The 26,885-nt window shown below is 37.6% G+C and overlaps 1 protein-coding gene across 2 annotated transcripts in view; it reads left to right on the forward strand.

Moving 5' to 3' along the window:
* rab10 (RAB10, member RAS oncogene family) overlaps positions 1–26,885 on the forward strand; it is a 92,843-nt gene that overhangs the window by 51,798 nt on the left and 14,160 nt on the right. For both annotated transcript variants that reach the window (XM_069886569.1, XM_069886567.1), the window contains exons 3-4: positions 13,719–13,779; positions 20,269–20,407. In XM_069886569.1, the coding sequence (XP_069742670.1) occupies positions 13,719–13,779; positions 20,269–20,407 (200 nt within the window). The remainder of the gene's footprint in view (positions 1–13,718; positions 13,780–20,268; positions 20,408–26,885) is intronic.

Raw genomic sequence — 26,885 nt, forward strand, 5'->3', positions numbered from 1 at the left:
CAATCAAGTTGGACTCTGTAAGGTAAAACATCATGAGATGGGAATGTGTAGGGAGTTACCCTGTACAGGGCAGTAACAAGAAGGGGAGATGTCCTTGTACTCCTGTTAGGTAAAACATCATGAGATGGGAATGTACAGGGCTGTAACAAGATGTGAATGCATCCTTGTACTTACAAGATAAGAGAGACATTGATGGATTGAGAGGCAGGAAGCTAGCAGGGAAAGGATAGCAACAGTTTTAGTCATTGGACAAGTAATGATATGATGATGTTCTAAGCACATATCCAAGGGTATAAAAAATCACCATTTTGCTGATAACGGCAGAATGCATTCTCCGACTAACATGTTTAGTCGCAAGTGTTACAATCCGGTAATAAAGAACAAAGAACCCTGATTTCGACTCAGTCTGGTGTTTGTCTCACTCATTCATGAACAAAGCAGACCTAACAACTCCCACCTTTCCCTTGATCTCTGCAAACCAGGTTTAACACTTTCTATCTGGTAATAAATTTGGGCATACTACCCATTCAAAATGTTTGTTCCATTTCACTAACTCATGGACGAGTCCATGTCTGCCCCCATCGCTCCCTCAAGAAAGTTGATTTTTTAAATATTTTGGTTTTTCAAACATGTATCAAAAATACATCTTACATATAGTAAAATAGTCTATATGCTGGTTACATGCAAAATAAAAATCCTTCTTTAAAAAGAAATATAAATTTTCATGAATACTTATAACAAAAATCAACCCCCAAACATTTTTTCAAGCAATAAACATTCAAGCCTCCTGCTACCCTGCTTCCGCTTAAACACGATAAACAGATACAGGGTCTTTCCATCGACTGCCAGAGCTTAGTCAATTTTACGAAAAAAAGTATAAAATCAAGGGAAGATCACAAATTTACAACATCAATATAATTATACTTGTGCACCAAAATAATTCAAATGCTGTTTCCAGGTCTTGAGGAATGTATCATGTTTGTTTCACAAATTATAAGTGATCTTTTCCATTGGGATACAACTGTCCATTTCTGATTTCCCTCTTGACAAAGAGATTAGTGTATTTGACTTCCATGTGACTGCCACACATTTCTTGGCTATAGCCAGTACAATCATAATAAACTATATTTGATACATTGTAAAATGATTACTAATATCCATAGATTTCCCCAATAAATATGATTCTGGGTTACCAGGAAAATTAACTCCAGTAATCTTTAAGACTTCCAACACTTTTTGCCATAAAGAATTTACCTTGACACATGGCAACACTGAATGAAGAAATGTTCCTTCCTCTATTTCGCATTGATAACATCTGTCTATTTCTGGTTTTGATTTGTGCCATCTTTGCAGAGCCAAATATAATTGATGCAAAAAAAATTATATTGCACCAAACTATACCTCGCATTGATAATCCTTTCATCCTTTCACCATTCAGCCCACGATTGTTCCGATAGGTTCACTGCCAGATCTGATTCCCATCTTTTTCTCGACCTATGTATTTCAGACTTTTTCCCATCCATTTGAAGGGCATAATATATTCGAGTAATAAATTTAGGTATTCTACCCATCCATAATGTTCACTCCAGTTGACTTACTCCTAGAGGAGTCATGTCATTTCCCCAAGTGTCTCTTAGAAAAGTCTACTGTTGTGAATAACATAGAAAGTGCCATTTGGAACACCATAAATTTGTTTCATTTGTTCAAATGGCATTAAAAACCATCTTTGTTGCAGTCAGCAATGTAGCAAATCCCTTTCTGTGACCATATATTTAAAATCCTATTTCCCATTATCAAAGGCAACATCTGATTATTACATAGTGGAGATCTTAAAGATGTTCCAATTTTCCTTCCTATATTGTCACTAATATCGTGCCAGACCTTTATCAAATGAATCAATATAGGATTTGAGGTCTTTCTCTTAATTAATTTCCAATTCCATCTATAGATGAAATCTTTCAGCAATGTTTCATTCATCTTATCCAGTGCCACATGCATCCATTTCGGCAAATCAGTTTTGAAGAAAAATGCCAAAAATCTTAATTGTGAAGCCACATAATTTTTAAAGTTCCCCTTATTTATAATCCCAAGTCAATTTTTCGAATGCTATTCCTGGTACTTCCATAAAAATTGTCTTACCAAACCATTTATTATTTTTAAAAAACTTGTTTGGTAAATATATTAGTATTGACTGGAACAAATATTGAATCTTTGGCATAATCTTCATTTTAATACAATTAACTTTCCCTATTAATGTTAAAGGCTAGTCCTTCCATTTCTCTTTGTCTTTTTCTATTTTCGCCTGCAGAGGGGAGTAATTCAACTTGTACAAGTTATTTCAGTTGTTATCAAGCATAATTCCCAAGTATTTAATCCCTTAATTTTTACATTTAAGTTACCCCATCTTTACACCATTCAGCCCACATTCGTCGTCATGGTTTGTTGATGGTAAAATTTCACTTTTATCCATATTTATCTTGTATCCTGATACTCTTCCATATTTTGTTAACATTTCCTGCAGTTTTTCCATTGACCTTTCGGGTTCAGACATTTATAACAATATATCATCGTCAAACAAACTAATTTTGTGTTGGACTTGCCCAACCTTGAATCCTTTAATTTCAGGATTGCCCCTAATCATTTCTGCTATCGCCATAACAAATAATGCAGGAGAGAGGGGGCAGTCTTGCCTTCTTGATCAACTCAACTGGAACATTCCTGATGTTTGACTATTGGTTATTATTTTTGCTTGTGGTTTTTGATATAATGCCCTGATCCAATTAATAAATCCTTGTCCTATACTTAACTTTTCCCATGTTTCAAACAAAAAAGGCCATTCAACTTTATTAAATGCTTTTATTTGGGTCTTTCCTTAATTGAGCTAAATGTATTATGTTAAATAATAGTGCCAGGCTATTTGATGCTTGTCCATCCTTAACAAATCCCATTTGATCTGTATTATTAATTTAGGTAAATACTGTTCCTGCGTGTTAAAGCCAGTGCTTTTGCTATTGTATTCTGCATTTAAAAGGGATATCAGTTGGTAAGTAGTTTTCAGTTTTTTTTTGGCAGTACAGTAATTATTGCCATTGAGAAGGAATCCGGTAGTGTCTGAATTTCTACTGCTCGCTCGATTATATCCATGAATGAAGGCATTAGAAAATCTTGAAATTCTTTATAAAACTCAGCCAAGGATCCATCCTTGCCCAGTGCTTTGTTAGCCTGAAGAGATCTTTCAATTTCCTCCCTTGTGAAATGTAATTCCTGTCTGTCCTCATCGTTCAACTTTGAGTCCCACACCAACCAAGAATATCTCTATTTCAACCTCCTATCCCAGCAAGTCATATTTGTATACATTTTTATAATATTGTTTAAATATTTCATTCATTTCTTTCTGATTATATGTAATTTTATTGTTTCTGTATAACTTTTATAGCTCTGGCTGATTTTTCAGCCTTCACTTGCCATTCCAGTACTTTATGTGCCCTTTCTCCTAATTTGTAATATTTTTGTTTCGTATTTAATATTGTCTTAGTGTTGTATTGAATTTTCTTATTTTCCATTATTCCATATTTATTCTGTTCCCTGTTCTGATATTCTTTTTCTAATTCCCCTATTTTTTATCTCCAGCTGAGAGATTTCTACATTAAATTCTCTTTTAATCTTTTTTGTAAATGAAATCTGTCCTCTTAAATGTGCCTTTGATGTATCACATTAAAAAACTATTATCTGTCGATCCTAAATTTTTTTCACTAAAAATTCAATCTGTTGTCTTATAAATTGTCCAAAATCCTCTCTTTTTAGCAATTTATCATACTCAATCGCCTCCTATATTTGCTTTCCTGTTTCTCTGATATTTGTATCACTAAAGTTGGCAGTGAATGATCTGAATGCAACCTGGGCAAGGGATCCGTTTTTTACTTCACTGTCCTTTAAACTCGACGATAATAAAAACAAGTCTATTCTAATAAATGAATCACTTTTTAAAAATAAAATGAGTATCCACCAATCAATGTTTTTTTCCTTCCCTCTTCCGCTTTTTAAAAACATATCCTTCGTAAAGGCCTTGTCATCATAATTTGGGGCACAGATATTCATCAATGTCCAGGATTCTGATTAAAGTTTACCATTTATCATTACATATCTACCTCTTGGTCCATGGAAATATCTTCTATGATAATCAGAACATTTTTATAATGAGGATTGCCACTCCTGCTGCTTTTGAATTAAATGATGAAGAAAAGGCCAAGAAAGCATTGAAATGTTCTGTTAGGTACACTCTAGGTCTGTCTCATTTGGTCAAATGACATAAAAACACCATCTTTTATGACTCCATTCTTTTTGGCTTGGCTTTGCGGACGAAGATTTATGGAGGGGGTAAAAGTCCACGTCAGCTGCAGGCTCGTTTGTGGCTGACAAGTCCAATGCGGGACAGGCAGACGCGGTTGCAGCGGCTGCAGGGGAAAATTGGTTGGTTGGGGTTGGGTGTTGGGTTTTTCCTCCTTTGCCTTTTGTCAGTGAGGTGGGCTCTGCGGTCTTCTTCAAAGGAGGTTGCTGCCCGCCAAACTGTGAGGCGCCAAGATGCACGGTTTGAGGCGATATCAGCCCACTGGTGGTGGTCAATGTGGCAGGCACCAAGAGATTTCTTTAGGCAGTCCTTGTACCTTTTCTTTGGTGCACCTCTGTCACGGTGGCCAGTGGAGAGCTCGCCATATAACACGATCTTGGGAAGGCGATGGTCCTCCATTCTGGAGACGTGACCCATCCAGCGCAGCTGGATCTTCAGCAGCGTGGACTCGATGCAGTCGACCTCTGCCATCTCGAGTACTTCGACGTTAGGGATGAAAGCGCTCCAATGGATGTTGAGGATGGAGCGGAGACAACGCTGGTGGAAGCGTTCTAGGAGCCGTAGGTGATGCCGGAAGAGGACCCATGATTTGGAGCCGAACAGGAGTGTGGGTATGACAATGGCTCTGTATACGCTTATCTTTGTGAGGTTTTTCAGTTGGTTGTTTTCTTCCAAAGGCGCTATTTGCCTTGGCGAGTCTGTTGTCTATCTCATTGTCGATCCTTGCATCTGATGAAATGGTGCAGCCGAGATAGGTAAACTGGTTGACCGTTTTGAGTTTTGTGTGCCCGATGGAGATGTGGGGGGGCTGGTAGTCATGGTGGGGAGCTGGCTGATGGAGGACCTCAGTTTTCTTCAGGCTGACTTCCAGGCCAAACATTTTGGCAGTTTCCGCAAAGCAGGATGTCAAGCGCTGAAGAGCTGGCTCTGAATGGGCAACTAAAGCGGCATCGTCTGCAAAGAGTAGTTCACGGACAAGTTTCTCTTGTGTCTTGGTGTGAGCTTGCAGGCGCCTCAGATTGAAGAGACTGCCATCCGTGCGGTACCGGATGTAAACAGCGTCTCCACCGCTTGATCCATCATTAATATATCTTTTATTTCTTTATAAGAATTCAGGTAGAAAGCCATCCTCTCCTGGAGACTTGTTAGCCTGCAATGTACTTAATACTTTCTTGAGTTTGCTGATGAGGGTATAATAGTGTTGAATGTTGAACTCAATAAAGAGCAACTCAGGCTAACTGGAAAAGCAAGAGGGATATAGTGGAGGCATAACTATTAATCTGAAGTTTCCCTCAAAGGGCAATGTCAGAGAACTGTTGAAAAGGAGCTATTGCTCTGAAAGGTATGGCATTTTGATGATATGGTAGTCAAATTACTGGATGACAGTGTTATTAATTCACTTTTAAGGACCATAAAATAACCAAGAGTGACCTATGTGCATTTTATAATTAAAGCTGATGCCTGACTGACTCAAGTGTTCATCCTTGAAGCTTGTATCTAGGCACTAAAGTATGCTTTTACAGTGAACAAAATTTGAAGAAATGATCCCCAAGTCAGCTCTGGATAGGAATGGGCCATAAAGGAAAAGCTATTAAAAATACAAAATATTTAGATGTGCCGGAACACATGGGAAAGGAGGGGCAATAGAATGTCATTAAATTGTCGAGGATAGCCTGCATTTTTAGGAATTGGTAATAAGTATGTATCATTTTGTTTAAATGTGGTTCCTGATGGCTCATTTCAATTGACAATTTGTGTATTAGTTTCAGAATTTGAATGCAAGTTGATTGTCTTGCAAGCAGACGTCCAGCATGAAAGTACAGATTTACAGAGATCAGTTGGTATAGAGGAAAATCAAAATTTTATTATTTTTGGAGTTCATTGAGGAGTCTCACGGTGGGATAAAAACTGTCCTTGAATCCTGTGGTGCATCATCTTGTACTTGTGTTGTGCAGATCCATTTTGTAATGCAGTAGCTCATCTCTATTTTGTAAATTAATAATATTCACAACTAATCAGCCCTCGATGGGGAATTGGAACCATACACTTTTTAGAAATTAATTCATCTACACAGATGATGGTAGTCCAGAAGTCTTCTCGTCTAAGCAAGTATTGAGCAGTGTTAATGTAAACCAAATCTGCTTCAGTTATTTTTGATGTGATAGCTTCTATTAAGAAGCACTGATGTCATTTTTGGGCTGACGCAAAGAGTAATAATGTACCTTGGATACTTTTGTTAATTTGCTCTGGCTTTTATTTTGATCCTATCAAATTTAATTTTTCGTAGAGGCGTTGGTATAAAGTCTAAAGTTTTAATTTGGATTTAAACTTTCAAGTGCACAAAGCTGAAAATTGATGTAAATCTTTTGATTGGTCAAAGTTTTGCTATTGAAAATTCTTCAGTTTCTTTGTAACTCAATGTCACCTGACAGTTATTGAACAAATCTTTAATTGGAGTGTGCTATAAAGTGTAAATTGTAATGTACTGTTTTAATATTTACCTGCTAATGCTGTATTTCTGCATATAATATAATGGATGTGTGCATTTCTTTACATAAACATAAGCTGAATATTTGAAAATGTTTTGAAGGGCGGCAGAGTTAGGGTTGTGGGTAGCAAAATGCTATTAGAACGCCAGCAACCCAGATTTGAATCTCGCACTGTCTCTTTCAAGAAAAAATATTCTCCCAGTCTCTGCATGAGTTTTCACTGCATGCTCTGATTTCGCCCCACCCTCCAAAAAAAACCCATATGGGATTTGTTGGGTAATTGGTATATTTGGGTGGCATGGACTCTTGGGCTGGTAGGTCCTGTCTGTTACTGTGCTCTTTGTCTAAATTTAAAAATTTCTGCAGCTGAGATTCATTGCACAAGGCATAGATTTAGTTTATGCTGACTGGTCCAAAGGTTTTCCTCTCTTATTTCAGGAGCCTGGTTGGTAATGAGCAAAACACCTGCTTCAAATGGAGTTTGACATGGTAGTTTAGCAAAAAGAAATGAATAAGTTTTGATGTTTAAGTATCTTCAAAATGTTACCAGTTTGTATCAAAGCAAATTCGAAAGAATAATTTGATTTGTGTGCTACTTTCATTTACATTTCACAATTGGATTCACATAGAAACATAGAAGATAGGAGCAGGAGTAGGTCATTCGACCCTTTGAGCCTGCTCCGCCATTCAACGAGATCGTGGCTGATCTTAAAGTTCAGTACTCCGTCCCCGCCTTCTCTCCGTAACCTATAATACCCTTATACTGAAGAAATATATCTAATTCCCTCTTAAATATATTTAATGAACCTGCCTCTACTGCCCTCTGTGGCAATGAATTCCACAGATTCACCAATCTCTGGGTAAAGAAATTCCTCCTCATCTCGGTCCTAAATGGTTTGCCTATTATCCTCAAACCATAGCCCCGGGTTCTGGATTTTCCCATCATTGGAAACATCCCATCTGCATCCATTCTGTCCAGTCCTGCCAGAATTTTCTATGTCTCTATGAGATCCCCTCTCAATCTTCTAAACTCCAGCAAGTACAATCCCAATTTGTGCAATCTTTCCTTATAAGTCATTCCTGCCATTCCAGGTATCAGCCTGGTGAATCGCCTCTGCACTCCCTCCATTGTAAGAACATCCTTCCTTGGATAAGGTGACCAAAACTGCACACAATACTCCAGGTGGGGTCTCACCAAGGCCCTGTACAGCTGCAGTAAGGTATCCTTGTTCCTATACTCAAACCCTCTTGATATGAAGGCCAACATACCATTTGCCTTTTTAACCGCCTGCTGTACCTGCATGCTCGCCTTCAGAGATTGGTGTACAAGTACCCCTAGGTCTCTCTGCACTTCCCCATCTCTTAATCTATTGCCATTCAAATAGTAATCTGCCCTCCGGTTTGTATTACCAAAGTGGATAACCTCACATTTATCCACATTGTAGTGCATTTGCCATGTATCTGCCCAGTCCCTCAATTTATCCAAATCACACTGGAGCTTCCTGACCCCCCTCTTCCGTGCACACAATTCCTCCTAGCTTAGTGTCCTCTGCAAATTTGGAGATATTACATCCAATCCCCTCATCCAGATCATTAATGTAAATTGTGAACAGCTGGGGTCCCAGTGCAGATCCCTGTGGCACCCCACTGGTCACCGCCTGCCACTCAGAAAATGAGCCATTTATCCCAACTCTCTGTCTTCTACCTGCCAGCCAGTTCTCAATCCACATCAATACTTTGCCCCCAATCCCATGAGCCTTGATTTTGTAAGCCAGTCGTTTATGTGGGACCTTATCAAAGCCCTTTTGGAAGTCCAGGTACACCACATCCACTGGCTCTCCCCCATCTATTTTACCTGTCACCATCTCAAAGAATTCCAATAGATTTGTCAAGCACGATTTACCTTTTGTAAATCCATGTTGACTCTGTCCGATCCCTTCTCTGCTAGTCATATGCTCCGCTATTACATCATTTTGCCCACTACTGATGTAAGGCTCATCGGCCTATAATTCCCTGCTTTTTCTCTACCCCCCTTTTTATATAGTGGGGTAACATTAGCTACCCTCCAATCCATGGGTACTGATCCTGAGTCTATCGAGTTCTGGAAAATAATTCTTAAAGCATCTGCTATCTGAATGGCCACTTCCTTAAGTACCCTAGGATGTAGATTATCAGGCCCTTGGGATTTATCTGCCTTCAATCCCATCAATTTCCCCAAGACCATGTCCTTAGAGATACTGATTTCTTTCAGTTCCTCCCTTGCATTAGTCTCTATGTTTCCCAACATCCTTGGGAGGTTATTTGTATCCTCTCTTGTAAAAACAGAACTAAAGTAAGAATTTAATTGGTCTGCCATTTCCTTATTCCCCATTATATATTCCCCTGATTCCAACTACAAAGGACCTACTCTGGATTTCACCAATCTTTTCCTCTTGACATATTTATAAAAGCTTTTGCAGTCGGTTTTTATATTTGTTGTAAGCTTACTTTCGTAATTTATTTTTGTTCTCTTGATTAATCCCTTTGTCCTCCTTTGGTGCATCTTGAACTGCTCCCAGTCTTCGGTTGTGGTACTTTTTTGGCCAATTGATATGCGCTTTCTTTGGACCTAATGCTATCTCTAATTTCCCTTGTTATCCACGGTTGAGTCACCTTTTTTGGTTTATTTTTATGCCAAACTGGTATAAACGATTTTTGCAATTTCTCCATTAGATCTGTGAATGCTTTCCATTGTCTATCCACAGTCAACTCCCCCATAAACACCTCCCAATCAATCTTACTCAACTCCTGTCTCATACCATCATAATTCCCTTTATTTAAATTGAGGACCTTAGTCTCGGTTTTAATTTCATCACTCTCCATGTCGAGTGAGAATTTGATCATATTGTGATCGCTCCTACCCAAAGAGCCTCGTACAACAAGATTGTTGATTAGCCCCTTATCATTGCATAATACCCAATCTAAAATGGCCTGCTCCCGAGTTGGTTCCTCAACATGTTGGTCTAGATAACCGTCCCGTAAACATTCAAGGAATTCCTCCTCCTCAGTATTTTTACTAATTTGGCTAGTCCAATCTATATGCAAATAAAGTCTACCATGATGACAGCTGTTTCCTTATTGCACGCTTTTCTAATTTCTCTTTTAATGCCTTCCCTCACCTCTACACTACTATTTGGAGGCCTATATACCACCCCCACTAACATTTTCCGCCCCTTGCTATTCCTCAGTTCTACCCATATAGATTCCGCATCTTCCAAGTTGATATCCTTCCTGTCAATCGTGTCGGTTCCTTCTCTCACCATCAATACTGCCCCACCCCCTTTTCTTTCTTGCCGATCCCTCCTAAATATCGTATACCCCGGGATGTTAAGTTCCCAGGCTTGCCCACCCTGCAGCCATGTTTCTGTAATCCCAATCAAATCATATTTGTTTATCTCAATTTCCACAGCTATCTTGTTCTGAATGCTTCTTGTATTAAGATATAAAGCCTTCAAATTTGCTTTTTTCACCCTCCTTGCTCTTTCTGATTTTTTACTTTCGCTGCCTCACCTAACTTTTCCTGTTTTATCTTTTCTGTCCTTTGCCCTATCATACAGGTTCCCACCCCCCTGCTAAATTAGTTTAAACCGCACCCGACGGCTGTACCAAACCTAGCTGCCAATATATTTACCCCTTTCGGGTTTAGGTGTAACCCATCCTTCTTGTAGAGGTCATGCCTGTACATATTCGACCAAAATCTGAAATGTCTTCTAAATCCAGTTTCTTGTTCCTGAAATTGAAACCATGTTCCACAAACCAATTGGGCATGTTTGTCATTTACTTGTTGATATCTGATAAATGATTGTTTGTTTGATCCTTTTCTCAAATTGTAAATTTATAGCATGTAACGAGTAATGAAGGCACTAAAATTGCTAGTCTTTAAGGAAACTTGTCTGAACATTCATCTTTCCTCTACCTTTCATTTACGTTTCCTTCTCTTGTTTCAAAGCCTAAATTTAAGTTTAGATTTGCGTGATATCAGGATTTAAGTTGTAACTTGATGCATTTGGGCATGTTTATATCCCAAACTATCATTATGCGTTTTCACATTGCAGGCCTTCTGGGCCTTTCATTCCACAGTCCAAATTCCTTGGAATTTACCCTCCCCAGCAATTTAAGGAGTGTCCTGCTCCCATCCAATGAAGCATTATGCACTCACTGGAGTAAGTTTCCCCCTCCCCCCACCCCCAAGTCTGTTGATTTTCTGCCCACTCTGCTCCACCCAACCCCCTTTCTTCAGGACCGCTTTGGCACATTGCAATGGTGCACATTGTGGGATAATGGCCAAGTTAGTTTCCCATAATCCCTCATGCAGCTGGAAAAATCGCTCTGGAAAATCTAGCAGTGTAAGGGATTATGGTTAATGAGGATGGCCATTCATCTCACATTGTGCTGCTGTTGTGACGGGCTATAGTGCCCCTCTGTTTCAGAAGGTATGTATCTTTTAACTTTAATGCCTATGTGATGCAGCACACAAGCACTGACATCATGCTTCCCTGCTTGGCCATTTGCCCCTTCACACTGCAAGGAGAGGGTGGTCCAGTAAAATTTTCAGGGAATCTCCATTTTACAGTGTGTGAAAAGGCCTATTGTATCTTTATATGGGGGGTGGAATCTTCATTCCTGAATCTTGTTTTCATTCAGTGGACTCTTATTTCCTCATACATATATATATATATATATATATATATATATATATCTCTCTCTTGTAAATAAGGCTCATCTTCAAAAGACTAAATGGATCAGGGGGCTATCATTTCCAAATTTTAGATTTTATTATTGGGCAGTTAACATGAGTAATCTGCTTTTATTGATACATTTTGATAAACTGTTGAACTGCCCTTCTTGGGTAGAAACGGAATAGTATTTCTCTTAAAAATTGATCTATGTTAGCTATTTTAGGTTTCTCTCAAACCCCTTTCCTCTTCTAAATTGACATATAATCTGATTATGAGAAACAGATTGAGAATATGGACACAATTTAGGAAATATTTTGGCCATAGGTTTCTCTTGCCAGTCCAATTATATATAGCCATCAAATATCAAAAGTTATAGAGATTTTTATTTAAAAGAATTTTGCTTAATGAAAACAATTGAAAGCCACATTTCAACTTCGCAATGACCTTTTTTTTAGATATTGACAATTTGGGCATTTTGTTCAGTCGAAGCTTTCTAACTTTTTTTCCTTGAATCTCAAAAAAATATTATTAATATACTTTTTGATTTGCAGTTCTCCCATTGTAGATTAACATCAATTATTTATAATAACTTCTTAAATTTAAGAGCAGCTTCAATGACTGGGATGAAGAATGATTAGGAACATGATTTGAACATACCTTTTTCAGATCAAGATTCATTTTCCACTCTTAACTAAATTAATGAATCCTCATTTTGTGCACGACATTTTGTTTCAGTTTAAGGTGGTACACAGGATACATATGTCCAATGTGAAATTATCTTATTTTTACCTGGATGTTGATCCTTTATGTGATGTTTAAAATCTTTGAAGCCTCATAGATTCATGTTAAAAATTATGTAAAGATATTTTTTCAGACTTTAGCAAAGATTTTAAAGATGACATTAGAGCCATATCCTCTCATTGTTTTGTTTGGCTTTTCTCGGGAAGAGGAGATGCTTTTGACTTCAACCCATGAGAAAACTCTAGCTTTTTACCTTGTTGACAGCAAGGTGAGCAATTTTAATGAAATGGAAAGAGGACTCCCCACCCACTCGATGTTATGTCCTGTTTGCGGTAATATATAAAAATGCATATTAGAACTTCAAGAAATATTAAAACCTTTTTAGAAGCTTGTTGAAGTTCAGTGTTTAGGGAAGAGGTAAAAGGTTAAAAACAGTGCTATATGTGTGCCTCCCACAGACTGGTGCCAAGGGATGGTCTCAAAGCAAATGGCACAAGAATGCAAGAAGATACAAGAAAGATGTAGTTTTGCTGAGTTTGAAGAATTGTAAACTTTCTTGGTCTTAAAATGTTGTTTTAAATGTGGTATTATAATCTATGGAGTCACAGGCTTGTGACTGATGTAACTTTTTTCAAACTTGCTTGAATGTATAAATACGATGCATCTCTTGTTGGATGGAGACCCTAATAGACTGCTTGCAGTGTAATAGCAGGAGAGGGCTCTTCCAGGTAGGTAATAAAGAGTTAACAGATTTCTGTGTGCTGTGCTTGATCGGGAGCAACAGAAACTGATTACAACCGTTTCAGCTTGGAGAAAATTAGATATAACATTAAAGATTTTAAAAGTTACAATTTGACAAGATGTGGGGACCATTCATTGATTACTGTCGTAATTTGGAGCATTTAAGACATCTGGATGCTTTGGAGATTCTCTGTCTAGTCTTTGAAGGTCGCTATTCAATCCATATCTTAACAATTTTTACAAGGTAACCTTGATTAGAAGGAGGGGGTTAGATTAGTTTAGGTATTTTTTTAGATTAACTTGTTAAACATGGTCTTAAATATGATTGTCAAGGATCATATCATTAATTAAGACAGATTTGCCCTCTGTTTGGATGAAGGGATTGCTTTCTATTCACAACTATATTGGAATATATGAGAAAGGGATAAATGATTAATTGGCATATTGATAGAATTTGCTATTAAAGAAATATTGTTAGATAAGCAATTATGGATAGGTTTTTGATTACAATTATATTTAATTTGTGATATGCATATATTATGAGCTGTTATATTAGATGACTTTGTATGTAGGATTTATGTTAGACTCAATAAAAATATTTTAAAAAGAAAGAAATGTGGGATTGGGTTATAAATGCTGGCCAAATTGACAATCACATTTTAAAATATTTCTCAATTTCAGGAATTGATTTCAAAATCAAAACAGTGGAGCTACATGGAAAAAAGATCAAATTGCAGATATGGTAGGTGAATCTTTCTATTTGTTGAAGGATGTAAGTACCATGAAGATGTCCAGATTTTTATTGTGACTGTGATATTGATTGCTATCTTCCAAGGTTTCCTGGAAATGTGTCATTGAGAACCAATCATTGCAACTAGAGAAGGATGAAGGAAGGGAAACAAGGTTTAAAAAAAAATGACTGGAGAGGTGAAAGTTTGGGGGGGGGGGGGAGATGGGTGGGGAAAGGAGCAACCAGAAATTGCAAGTCAAATGAATGCTGGAGGCAACCAAGACAAAATGTAAGGCTCTGTATCTCCATTTTGCACATGGGCTTCTTCCTGGCAGTGTATTTAAGCCATGGATAGGGAGGTCTTTAAGAATGGTAAGTGGAATGCAGAGAGCCTCAAATGGTGGTGAGGATGTAGGAGCAGGTTCAGCATTTTAGGAACTCCCAAGGATCAGTGCAGGGATTAGTGGAAAGGGACATGTGGTCAAGGGGTCATGGAGAGAGCGACTTTCAACAAAATGGAGAGGAATGATGCATCTTCTCCTAGAACATAGAAGAAAGTATAGTCCCTTTGGCCCTCTGTTGTGCCAGCCTACATATTCCTATTTCAAAGAAATGAAACCTTGCCTTGTAAACCTCTATTTTTCTTTTATCCTTGTTCTTGTCTCACTCTCTTGAATGCCCCTAATGTTTCAGCCACCACATCTTGGCAAGGCTTTCCAGGTACTCACAACTGAATATTTTTATAAAAAAAGACAGCCCTGATGTCTCCCCAAAACTTTGCTCCCTTTGCTTTCTGCAGATATACTCTGGTGTTTGCTGCTCCCCCCTTGTTTTAAAGGTGCTACCTGTTCTCCTATCTCTGCCTCTCAGAATCTTGTAAAACTTTTTATCTCTCATTCTTCTATTTTATAAAGAGAAAATTCCTAGCTCTGCTAACCCTGCCTCATGGTAAGTGTGGGATTCAATGGATTTATAAAACATGTCAAAGGATAGACTCCCAAAAAATGGTGGAGCTACTGTAATGGCAGTAGTATTTCCACTAATGCAGACCCAGAAGAGGAGGCTGGAGAGACACAACATTGTTCCAAAGTATTCAACTGCCTGGTCCTAATACCAACGGTTCCATGTAGGTGTTAAATTGCCTGTTAAAGGAGCTGATGGTGTTATTAAGCTAAAATGCTGCAACCCTGCAGGTCTATGCCCAAAATGGTGGCACTTGCACTTGGCAGGGCCACAAGCTGTTGCAGACTGATGAGCAGAGAATCCACCCATGGCTCTAGAAACAGGGAGAAGCACCCCGTTTGAGAAGTAGAAGCAGAGGAAATCACCCTATAGGGAAGGTGACAACGGCGGAAGACTACTGAGGGGTTCAGCGGGTGAAGGACCCACACAGGCTATGGGTGACACTGTCGGGGAATCTCATGGGCTGTGGGATCCTCACTGGCTCATGGGAATCAGGAATTGGAACTGGGATTCGAGTGGGTGCTGAGGGCAAGAAGGGCTCTCAAAGGCCCTCGAGTGCTGAAGGTTTCCTGATTGTGTTGGAGGTTTGGATCTGGAGTTCTGGTTGTAATGGATCAAACAGGAGTCCATGCGCCTTTGGGAGTGTTGGAAGTGAATCCATGAACACGCAGTGACTCTGACGGGACTTTTTTGTTATTCTTTCTCTCACTGTAATGGGCCCTGGTTGACACCAATGTCAACACTGTCTGCCTTGCTGTAGGCAGAAGGCAATTCCATGTAATGGGAAGGGAGTTTGTAAGCATTGCCTGTGTAGGTTTATAAAATGGATCATTTCATGTCGAGCATGAAAAGACTGACAGAGCTGGGGCCCATGTGAGTACCCATTTCAGCACCTATGGAGAAAGTGGGAAGAGCCAAAAGAAAAGTTGAGGGGAATACTGGTTCTACCATAGAAGGGTACTGTTGTTCAGGAAGAAGTGGACAGCCTTAACCTTATGACGAATGAAAATGTACAGGGACTGGAAGTCCTGGTGAATAATAGGCAGACTGGGGACCCAAAAGCTTGGTGGTGGATAAGATCAATGATTGTGCAGGAGATAGTGGCCTGATTCTTTTTGGTGGGGATTAGTTAAATGGCTATGTAAGAGATGTTGGGGAGCTTCTGTTTGGCCTTGGCAAGGTAGAGATCAGTGCGGCAGATTATGACAGTATTCTTGTTTGCAGGTTTAATGGTAAGGCTAGGATTGGTGTAGAGAATGGAGGCCATTGTGTTCTGAGGGGGTGAGATTGGAATGGGTGAGTGGAATGAAATCAATATAGTTAATGTCTTTGCAAATTAAAAGATCCAGACCAGGTGATGTCAAAGAGGAGGAAGGCTCGAGGCAAGAGAAGGGGCCCTTGGTAGGTGGAGAGAATCCTTGAAGTAGGTTTGGGGGATAGGTACCAAAATAAGTTTGGTTTCATGGCAGGCACTGAACTCGGGTGGATAGTGAAGACCCTGGCGGGGGTTGAGTGAGATTTTTGGGTCGGTGGAGTGTTAAGGAAGCTCATGATAGAAAGGTGTGAAGGACCAATGATAGTCAAAAGACTAATAGTCAAGGAAAAAGGGCAGTGGGACCCTGTGGCAGCATTAGAAGTCCTAGCCTGGTGATGGCTGGGGGTAAGGTAAGAACTGGGGTGGAGCTCTGGCTTGGTCTCAATGTTGCCATTAAACCTTGAGCCAGAGGGTGCTATTGTTGACAGGCACACTGGCTTCCACTGAGACCAGACATCAGCTCTCAGACAACTCTTAATTGGCCCTTGATCAGGAATCATCAGGCTAGTATCTGGATATATTTGCTCCCAGACTGAGACTTTTCATTCCAGGACATCCAAGGTTTCCTTCGTTAAATGTGGTTTCTTCTACATTGCTATCAATACAGCACCATCTCCATTTCTTGCACATTTATCCCTGGCTCATTCTCCCTGCATCCTCTTGGAGTTCTCCTTATTCTCCCCAACCACTCTACTCGCTTCTGCATCTGACATGCTATTCTCCATGATTTCTACCACCTAAAATGGGATACTGCCACCAGACGTGTCTTCCCTGTTCCATAGGGATTGCTCTCTCCTCAATACTCCACATCCTTTTCTTACTTATCACTCCTGGCATTCACTGTGACTGCACCTATTTCCCCCCCCCCACCAATCTCGCCACCATTCAGGGCCCCAAATGGACCAAAAACAGAGGAAACACTTCACCGGTGACTGTAGAGTCAATTGCTGCTTCTGGTGCTACCCACTTGACATCAGGGAGATGTATATCATGATATTGTTCCATCGAATTCCCTGAAGTCAGCAACACCTGTGTTCTGTCTTGACAGTGTTCAATAGCATCAACATTATGTCTGATGCTTATTTCGGCAGCAGTGTCAACAAGGAAGTGCCTTCTGGACAGTTCCACACATGGAGGAGACTGTCACGCTGGCCACCACCTCAACCATTAACGACAGTTGGCAATGGCTTTCCCCTGAAATGCGAAGGGTGGGTGGCATTGACTGGCCCCGTACCCCATTGTTCGTGATAGTAACAGTTCTGATGGGTGGGGGAGGTGGAAGGGTCTACTTGCCTCTCTGCTTGCTGTGGCCTTATTGCTGGTATTGTGCAGGGCCTTGCGATCTGCTCCACCGAGGCGCTGCTTTCCTCCTTCGCTCTCCAGAGCATGTCCGCCTGGGCTGAAGTCCTCATTGGTAAGCAAGAGTCGGCTATCCTCGGACAGCTGTTCCAGGAAAATCTGCACGAAGAGCAGTCAAGGCCTGTGCCCCTCAACAAGGGCAAGCATCTAGCTCATGAGGGTGGATAGGGCCGTCTCCCTCAATCAGTCCATATACAACAATTGGGCTTGAAGGTGCCCTCCTTGAGGGCATTGTATTTGCCTTGTTCCGGAGACTGCTGCAGGAAATTGATGACCCCTGTTGCTGTGTCCTGGTGGAGCGAGCTCACCACGTACTTGAGATGTGTGGCGTCAATGATGATTTGTCGGAGGTGGAACTGGGCTTCGGCCTGATTGAACCACGTGTGTGGCTGTAACATCCAGAATGTTGGCAGCTTCAACAAGCCCACATGAAGAGCCGCCTGGTCCATTATCTTCGGGTCCAACTGGCAATTTGACCTGTCTGGGTCACCAATGTAGTGTAGTTTACGCTACCCCAAAGTGTGGGAAAAATGACAAACTCACCCAAGAAGTCGAAGACTGGCTTATTGCACTTGAAACTCTGCTTGTATTCTCTCTCCCCCCCCTGCTGGCAACAGGAGTGACATAACAGCAATGCCGGCCTCGGATTGGTCAGCGTTCCTGCCATACGGGTTGTCACCTGGAATGAAGGTCATTAGTCCCGGTGAAATCTGCACAGTTGCTGTGTTGTGTACCTGGTTGTGTCCTGGTTAACAGGCCATTACAGTGTGTAATAGTCAAATTTTGTGGACCAATTCTTTGGGTAAAATGTAGGGAGTGCCACTATTACATGCATATGAATATTTTATTTTTTCCATAGCCAAATGTTCCATTTTCAAAATGTATTTGTACTAAAACTTTTTCTAACACAACACCCACTTTCCTCCAACTTCCTTCACAGTATAACTTTGTCAGGGCTTAGATTTGGGTTTTTTGAAGTTATATTTTCATAATAGTTGCACCTTTTTTATTATATTTGATCCCTATATAATCCAAATATGGTTTCCATATTATTATAAATGTCATATTTGTTCTTTAGATTGTATGTGATTTTCCCCCCCCCCCCACCATCAATTCATTTGTCTTCCACCATGCTCTCTGTAGACGGGAGTTGGATTTTCAAGTAGTTGCTATACATTTCTTCGTCATGGGTAAAGCAATTTTAACAAATGAAATTTAGAACTTAGCTAGTTTATTACTTATTTCAGTAAAGTTGTCTGAAAGGTAAAGCTCCAGGTCGTTTGCGAAGGCCACTCCTGCTATCCTTGTTATTGTTTCAGTAATATCCTGCCAGAAAGATCTCGCCTTCAGACACAACCACGTAACATGTACGAATTTTGCTATTTCTATTCCACATCTAAAATACATCTGATATTTTTGATTGATGTAATTTCTATGGCTTATGATAGTTTTTATCCAATTTATAAATTTTTACCATCACCTAAATTTCCAACATTGTATAAGAAACCCATTCAGTCCGTCGAATGCCTTTTCTGCATCGAAAGAAATAGTTATGTTTGGATTCAAACTTGATTTTTACTATATCTACTAAATTGAATAATCTACCTAGACTATTTGAAGAATATCTTCCTTTAACAAATCCTACCTGATCTGGATGTATTAATTATCTCAGCCACCATGATTAATCTTCATCAAGGGTGAGGGTTGACTACTTTTTATGACACCAGCCACCTCTTGCTACATTTTCCCAGCATAGACAACAATTGTCAAATTTCTACTTGTCACAGTAAAATTAACCTTGTGCATATAGCTATTTGGCAAGATGCAAGATAAATTGCTCGATCTTTTTTAAAAATTGTGCTGGTGTATACCATGTTGCAAGCACAATTTTGGGACAATGTGCCTTAATTCTTCAATAAGGGTGATGCAGTTGAGTTGAGCAAAGAGGATCCTAGAATTAGTCAGTAGAGTGCAAAAATCGCAAGTTATTTTAAACTTGTACAAAACATAAGATCAAGTATCTGATATGAGATCTTATGGTGGTAGCCTGATTTTTATAAGGTCCAAAGAAGTTTATTGGAATGGGTGTTGATATGGGATTCCATTTTGGGATTGAAAATTGATTTGACACAAGATTGAAGAGCTTATTTTGGGGCAGAATTTTAAATTCTGCCTTCAGATAAGTTTTGCTCAACTTTTTGTAAGATTGGTTATGTTTTGGAATTCAATGCTTGCAAGGGTGATAGAAATTAGTGTTTTTTTACACAGCTGCTGTGTTCCGGGAAATTATTCCCAATTTCCCAGAATGCGATCAGTGGAAAAAATTCAGAACAGGAATAAGGACTCATTCCTTTTCCGACATCTTACCTCCTTGACCCCTATTATTTTCACAGATCGCCTGCGGACAAAACTGAACTGCAGGTGATACGTGAACAATGGGCTTATTGAATAGGACATCCAGCCTCCTTAAATACCACACTTCAGGTATTCTGTTTAAACTCGCAGTGTGATACAGATATTTGGAGCTTTGGTCATTCCTGTGTGACCGGCCACTACCGGAAGATAGGGAAACACTTCAGAATGGAAAAGTCAAAAAAATGTCAAAAAAAAAAATCGTTGAAGCAATGACCAGGGTAAGGAATTGGAATAGATTGCTTCAAGCTGTTGTGGGCTTGAGCCAAATGGCCTTGTTTTGACCTTAAACAATGATTCTTCAATATTCATGTTTGAATTGAACCTCATTCTTTTGCGTTGATTCTTTAAATTTCTTCAAAGGGAAGAGCAGATTATATCGACTCTGTAGTAATTGAAGGTATACTCCCTCAAAATTTCAGCTTTGATCTGAATTTCAATTTATTTTACAGGGATACAGCAGGACAGGAGCGATTTCACACCATCACCACCTCCTACTACAGAGGAGCAATGGGGATCATGCTAGTCTATGACATTACAAATGCCAAAAGTTTTGAGAACATCAGCAAATGGTTGAGGAATATAGATGAGGTAAGAATGGAGTTGTAAATTTGTTATTTATTTATTTGTTATCTGAAGTAATTTCTTTTGTCCAGTTGATCCAAGCTGAATTTCTCCTTCAGGAAGCTGTGATAGATGAATCTTTGGATAAAGCCAAAGCTGAAATATGCTAATTTGATTAAAGGAGTTGAGAATTATGGGTATCTTCTCAAACTGTTTGGAGGTCATCTGTTTAATCCTGCCCTAATTGTATCTTTGTTGTTTTGTTTGGGGGTATGGATTGTTATATTATATATATATTATATATAAATATGTTTTTAAGAGATCGTGGGGGATTTAGTGTAGGTCATTTCACAGATACATCTATACGTCCCATTTAAAATGCAAGAGCTTTGCTGAAGCCAGACATTCAGGCTCTGTGACTTTGCAGAGACAATGGAACTGCTGTGGAAGGAATTTCAAAAGCAGGTGCAAATGGAGAAGTCCAGGTTCAGGTGATGATAAAGATCTTTCAAGGATTAGGTTTGGAGCCTTGGGATGGGGTTCTGGCTTTTACAAGCAGAGAGAGAAAAAAAGAACAAACGATTCTTTTCAGACAGGTCAGTTCTACATTGGCAGTTGAGGCTGCAAAATGGCAAGCTGGCAGGCTTGTTGAAAGACCCCATTTTGAAGACAGGTTTGTGTTCTGAGTTCAGCCTATTCAAAAACCCTTTTTAGTCCTTACAAGAGGACTAGAGAGGCTAGAGTGTTTCTCCTGAAATGAGTGAAACAAGAGGAACTCTGGTGACCTGGAAGAAGAGGTTATCATTTGCAAAACCCATGATGGGGAAAGTTTCTTCAACAAGGCACTGAAGTGACATTCAAGTCTTGATACCGGAAAAGAAGCTCTTCTTTTTCTGCCTGATGGAAGCAGGTGTGTGTGTGTGTGTGTGTAAGAGACACACACACACACACACACACACACACACACACACACACACACACACACACACACACACACACACACACACACACACACACACACACACACTGGAATGGGTCTTATCTTGGTAGCTTCCCCAATAAAGAGGGAGGTGTTAACATTAGAATTGGAGTACACCTAATAAACAGATCTTTAGTTAATGATTCAGTGCAGACAGGTGTTCCTATGAAATTTTTCGTGAGCCTAAGTAGTGTAGAGTGAAGAGCCATTTACTGCTATTGAAAGCTATTTTTGTAAAAGTAAAAACCATTCATATTTCTTATGGTTAGCAAGCAGACGTTTCTTTGTAAAAACAAATTTTCGTAAAGTGAGTATTCATAAAATGGGATATACCTGTATCTGAATTCAATGAAAGAATCCACTTTAGGCAGGTGATGCAAAAAGATTATTTCATTTTTGGGATTGATGTGTGGAATTGTGATTTAACTTGCATGGAAACAAAAAGTGCACAAAACTTGGTGCATTTCTTCAACAGGATTATGATATGCTGGTTGTGGTTGGCAGTACAGATTTGTTAGTACCAGAGGAAAATGATTTCAAATCTTTCCTTTGTTTATCTTATTTCAGTCGAACTGGCAATTAAAAGACAATTAAACATTTCAAGCTTTTGAAACAATATGGGTAATGAGAATTGGCAAAAATTCCAAGGCAAATAGATTTTGGAAAAGGTTAAGATTTTGGGACAAATGATAGTTGTGTTTGCAGCGTCTCAGAATGTACATGGAATAAAGTGGGTAGTAGCATGGCTGGGGAGGAGTGAAACAAGAGAATAGCTAGATGATTTTTATGCTGGAAGGTTTTTTCTTTTGGCATTCACTATTAGTATTACTTTTGATGTGCTTTGAACTATATTACAGTTTTCCTGAGTCCATTACCATTCCAAATTGTTTGACACCATTTAAAAGGCAGATTGCAGCAAAGGTAAAACAATAAGCAAGTGAAATTCAAAACAGAAGCATGATTTTAATATTCAGAGGCAAAATAGGTTGCAAATTGAGGAGATACTTTGACCCTCCACCCACTGCCTTGAAAGTTCAAGCTGAAATTGAATGGTGAGGTGCCAAAGTGTAAGGTTTTGATGTGCAGGAATTTATGAATAAACTGGCTGAAAAAACTCATTTAAACTTGTTGGAGTTTTGAGCTGCAAGATTTTTCACTTCATACTATCGGTTGAATCTCTTTAATCTGGCCAGGACCTGCCCACAGAAAATGCTGTAAAACAGAAATTGATCCCTAAGGGAACATCCAATGTAAACATATCAAAAAAACAACAAAGCTTAACAGTAAATAATACTGTGGGGCAGCATGGTTAGCGTTGTGTTTCGTACACACCAGCGATCGGGACATTATTACTCCTTACAGTCAGTGCAGGACTTGAACCCCAGTCCCAATCATTGGTGCTGTTAAGGTTGTATCTGTCACGATCAGGGACCAGGGTTCGAATACCACTCTGTAAGGAGTTTGTACTAACAGCAGCAGATTCAAAACTTGCTGGACCATTGGAGTTACCAGACCACATTTCTGTTTCAGTTTTGCTTTGCATTAACATTGACAACATCAGAAAATAGAAATGTGCAGAAGATGGTACAGGTTCTGAATTTTTCAATGGAAATGCATCGTCATTCATTTTCAAGGCAAAAATCTTATTTTGTGAGAACAGCATAATAGTAATCAACAATTTGTTTGTTTAGAATGTTTTTATTTTGAACAAGTTCAGTGTTTTTAGATTGTAGATGATGATACCTCAGACCAATTTAATTTATGGGAATTCTTCCTGGACAGGAATGTATGATAATAATTTGGAAAATACTGGGTAAGACAGTCAAGATATTGTGTTTTAATATTAATGAAATTAACAGATCCATAAAAACAAATAAGGTATTATTGTTTATCAAGAAATTGGGAGTAGATTTTTTTTTAAAACGAGAGACTCACTTAACTGAAAGTAAACATTTAATATTGAAAAGTGATTGGGTCGGTCAGATATCTTTCTCTACATTTAATTCTCAAGCTAGGGGAGTGGTAATTTTTTTTTAAATTTACCAGTTAAAATTGAAGATGTAATTACAGATCGGATGGGAAGGTATCTTAATGTAAATTGTCAAATATTTTCTGAAGAATGTACTTTATTGAATATCTATGCACTGATTTAGAAAATCAAAAATTTATACAGGATACATTTTTTAATTTAGTTAATGTACATGAAAATGTTTTGGTGGGGGGTAATTTTAATTTTTGTTTGGAACCTGTATTGGGTAAATCTTGAAGAAATGTAATGAAATCAAAGGCAGCTAAAACATTGTTATCTTTAATGAAAGATTTTAAATTCATATATATGGAGAAGAATGGATAGGGATTGTTTTTTATTCTAGCAGGTTTGATACATATTCTAGAATTATTTTTTGCTTTCCACTCGAAATCAATCAAGAGTGATTGCTATGGATTATAAGCCTAGATTATTATTTGGCCATTCTCCTCTTCTAATTGAGATGGAATTTGCAGAAAAACAATATCTTACAGATGGAGATTGAATTCTTTATCATTGAAAAGACCAGATTTTTATTTGTTTATAAGACAACATGTTCAGTTTTGTGAAACTAATTTACATTCAATTGAAAATGTTTGTTTGGGATACACTGAAAGCTTATCTAAGGGGCCAAATTATGTTATTCTTCAAAATTTAAGATTATATGAAAGATATGGACAAATTAGGAAAGGAGACAATATTATTGGAAAAAGACATTCAAAATTACCCTGTGAGGATAAATATAAAACTCAAGTAAATAAAAAAAATTACAATATAATACAATGTTAACAGATAGAATAGAGAAAATGATATTATGATCTAAGCAGAAATGTTATGAGCAACACAAAGTTTTGGCTTGGAAATTGAAAGCTGAACGATCTTCTAGAATAATGCCATACAGCAGGATAATGATGAAGTGACGTACGTATAAGCCACAAAGAATTAATGTTGTATTTAAGGAATTTTATGAGAAGTTATATACATCTGAATCATTACAAGATGAAGAGTCTAGAGATAATTATTTGTCACAATTATCAATACCATCTTTTACTCAAAGTTTAGATCAATTAGAGAGTCCTTTTACTGAGCAGGAGATTTATGATGCTTTTACTAGTTTACAAAATGATAAATCTCTGGGTGAAGATGGGTTTCCAGTTGAATTTTACAAAAAGTTTTAAGATTTATTGATTACATTGTTTATGAAAGTAATAGAACAGGCTTCTAAACAATATTGTCTTCCAGAAACTTTCTCCATGGCTATAATTGTAGTTATTCCTAAAAAAGATAGAGATCCATTAAAGCCTACTTCTTATAGACCTATATCTTTGTTAAATGTAGATTATAAAATTGTAGCAGAAGTATTAGTGAATAGGATTAATGAATATCTTCCTGATTTAATAAATATTGATCAGACATTAAAAATAGACAAACTTAAGAGAATATAGTAAGGTTAATAAATATAATTCATTAAGCTCAGGAAAAAGATTTGTGTTATTGTAGCTTAAGATGTGGAAAAAGTTTTTGATAAGTTTGAGTGGGATTTTTTATTTAAGATGGTAAGTAAATTTGGTTTTGGTATAAATTTCCGAAATTGAGTTAAGGCCTTGTTTGAAGTCCTAAAGCTAAAGTGATTATGAATGGAGAGCTATCTCAATCTTTTAAATTAAATAAATCTAGTAGGCAGGTGTGTCCTTTATCACCGGCTTTGTTAACTTTAGCTATAGAACCACTTGCACAAAAAATTCGATGACCAACAATTAAAGGGATTTAAGATAAATCAAATACAACTTAAAATTAGTTTATTTGCTGATAATGTATTAGTTTATTTAACTCAACTACAAATATCACTACTAAGACTTTAGTCATTTCTTAGACTATAGGAAAATTTTGGGATATAATGGGATAAAAGTGAAGTAATGGAACTCGTAAAAGGAAACTATTCACAATATAGACAAGCAGTTTGTTTTAAATGGACAAATGAAATTAAATATTTAGATTTTGATGATAATTTGCAAAGTTTCTAAATTAATTATATTAAAATATTTAAAAAGATAGAGGAAGACAAAGAAAAGGGTAAGTTTACTGATTACATTAATTGGGAGAATGAATTGTATTAAGATGAAAAATTTTCCATGACTCCAATATTTTTTTCAAACTTACCTATATCTTTAAAAATTTTCAAGATTTTAATAAGCAACTTAGGAAATTTCTTTGGAAAGGGAAGATGGGGGGAAAGTCATTAGAAAAATTAACATAGGAACATAGGAATATGAACAAGGAGGCTTACAACGTCTCAATTTTAAGAATTATTACAGAGTAGCACAATTAAGGTTTTTTAGTTTTTAATGTTTGTTTAAATTAGACCATCATGGGTGGATATTGAATTAAATAAGATGGGAGAAGTTAAACCGGATGAGTTTATTTATAAATGGGATTTCAAATTTAATGTAATAGATAAGGAAGCTCTGATATTAAAGCATTTGGAATAAAGTTAAATTAGAAAAGAATGGAAATATTCTTTCATTAAAAATGCCACTAATTAATCCCTTATTGATTTTTTTTCCCCAAAAGATAATCCTTTTTTAAACATAGGGTATCAAGGGAATTTCTAAATTGGAGGATTGTTATGATAATAATAGATGGATGTTTTTTTGATTTATTAATGATCAAATATGATATACCTCATAATACATTATTTTGTTATTTTCAACTGAGGGCTTGTTTTGAGAGCGAAACTAGGATCAGAAGTTATTTTAAAACATCTTTCAAATTTGGAACAAATTATGGTTGATGGAATGATTTAAAAATTTATTTCAATTGCATATATGATATTACAAGAACAGATACCAAGTAGTTTTTAATTCAAAACAAAGTTGGGAATGAGATTTGTACACGATAATAGATCAACAAGATTGCCAAAATTTGTGTAAACAAGTTGTGACATATTAATGTATGATATAGATTAATTCATTATAATTTTTTTTACATCAATTGTATATTAGTCCTCTGAAATTGAATAGTTGGAGATCGGATTTATCAGATCATTGTTTTAGAAGTAAATTTTTACAACACATAATGGTAGTGAACTCAAAATTCTGAATTACTTTTGTTAGGAAATTTTGAAAGTGTTACTCCTAAATTGTTTTCAGATTCTCAATTAAAGTTTTAGTTGATTTTAGTAATAGCAAGGAAATGTGTTACTGTAACATGGAAATCTGATGTTTCATTAACATTGGGCAGATGGCAAGCTGAGATTCAAAGTTATATTCCATTAGAAAAAATTATGTATAATTTAAAGGATAAATATTCTTTATTTTTGCAAATTTGGGATCCATATGCTAAAATAATGAAATTAAAACTGATTGTATTAATTTTTCTTGACCAGTGAAGTTTTCCTTAAAAGTATAACAATTTTATGATGTTTTTGAGGTCTCTGAACTGATGCAATCCGACTTAATTATTTGTAATAATCTTATAATGAAATATATATTTTAATTTTG

Source organism: Narcine bancroftii, chromosome 6 (genome assembly GCF_036971445.1).
Source record: "Narcine bancroftii isolate sNarBan1 chromosome 6, sNarBan1.hap1, whole genome shotgun sequence".
NCBI classification, from domain to species: Eukaryota; Metazoa; Chordata; class Chondrichthyes; order Torpediniformes; family Narcinidae; genus Narcine; species Narcine bancroftii.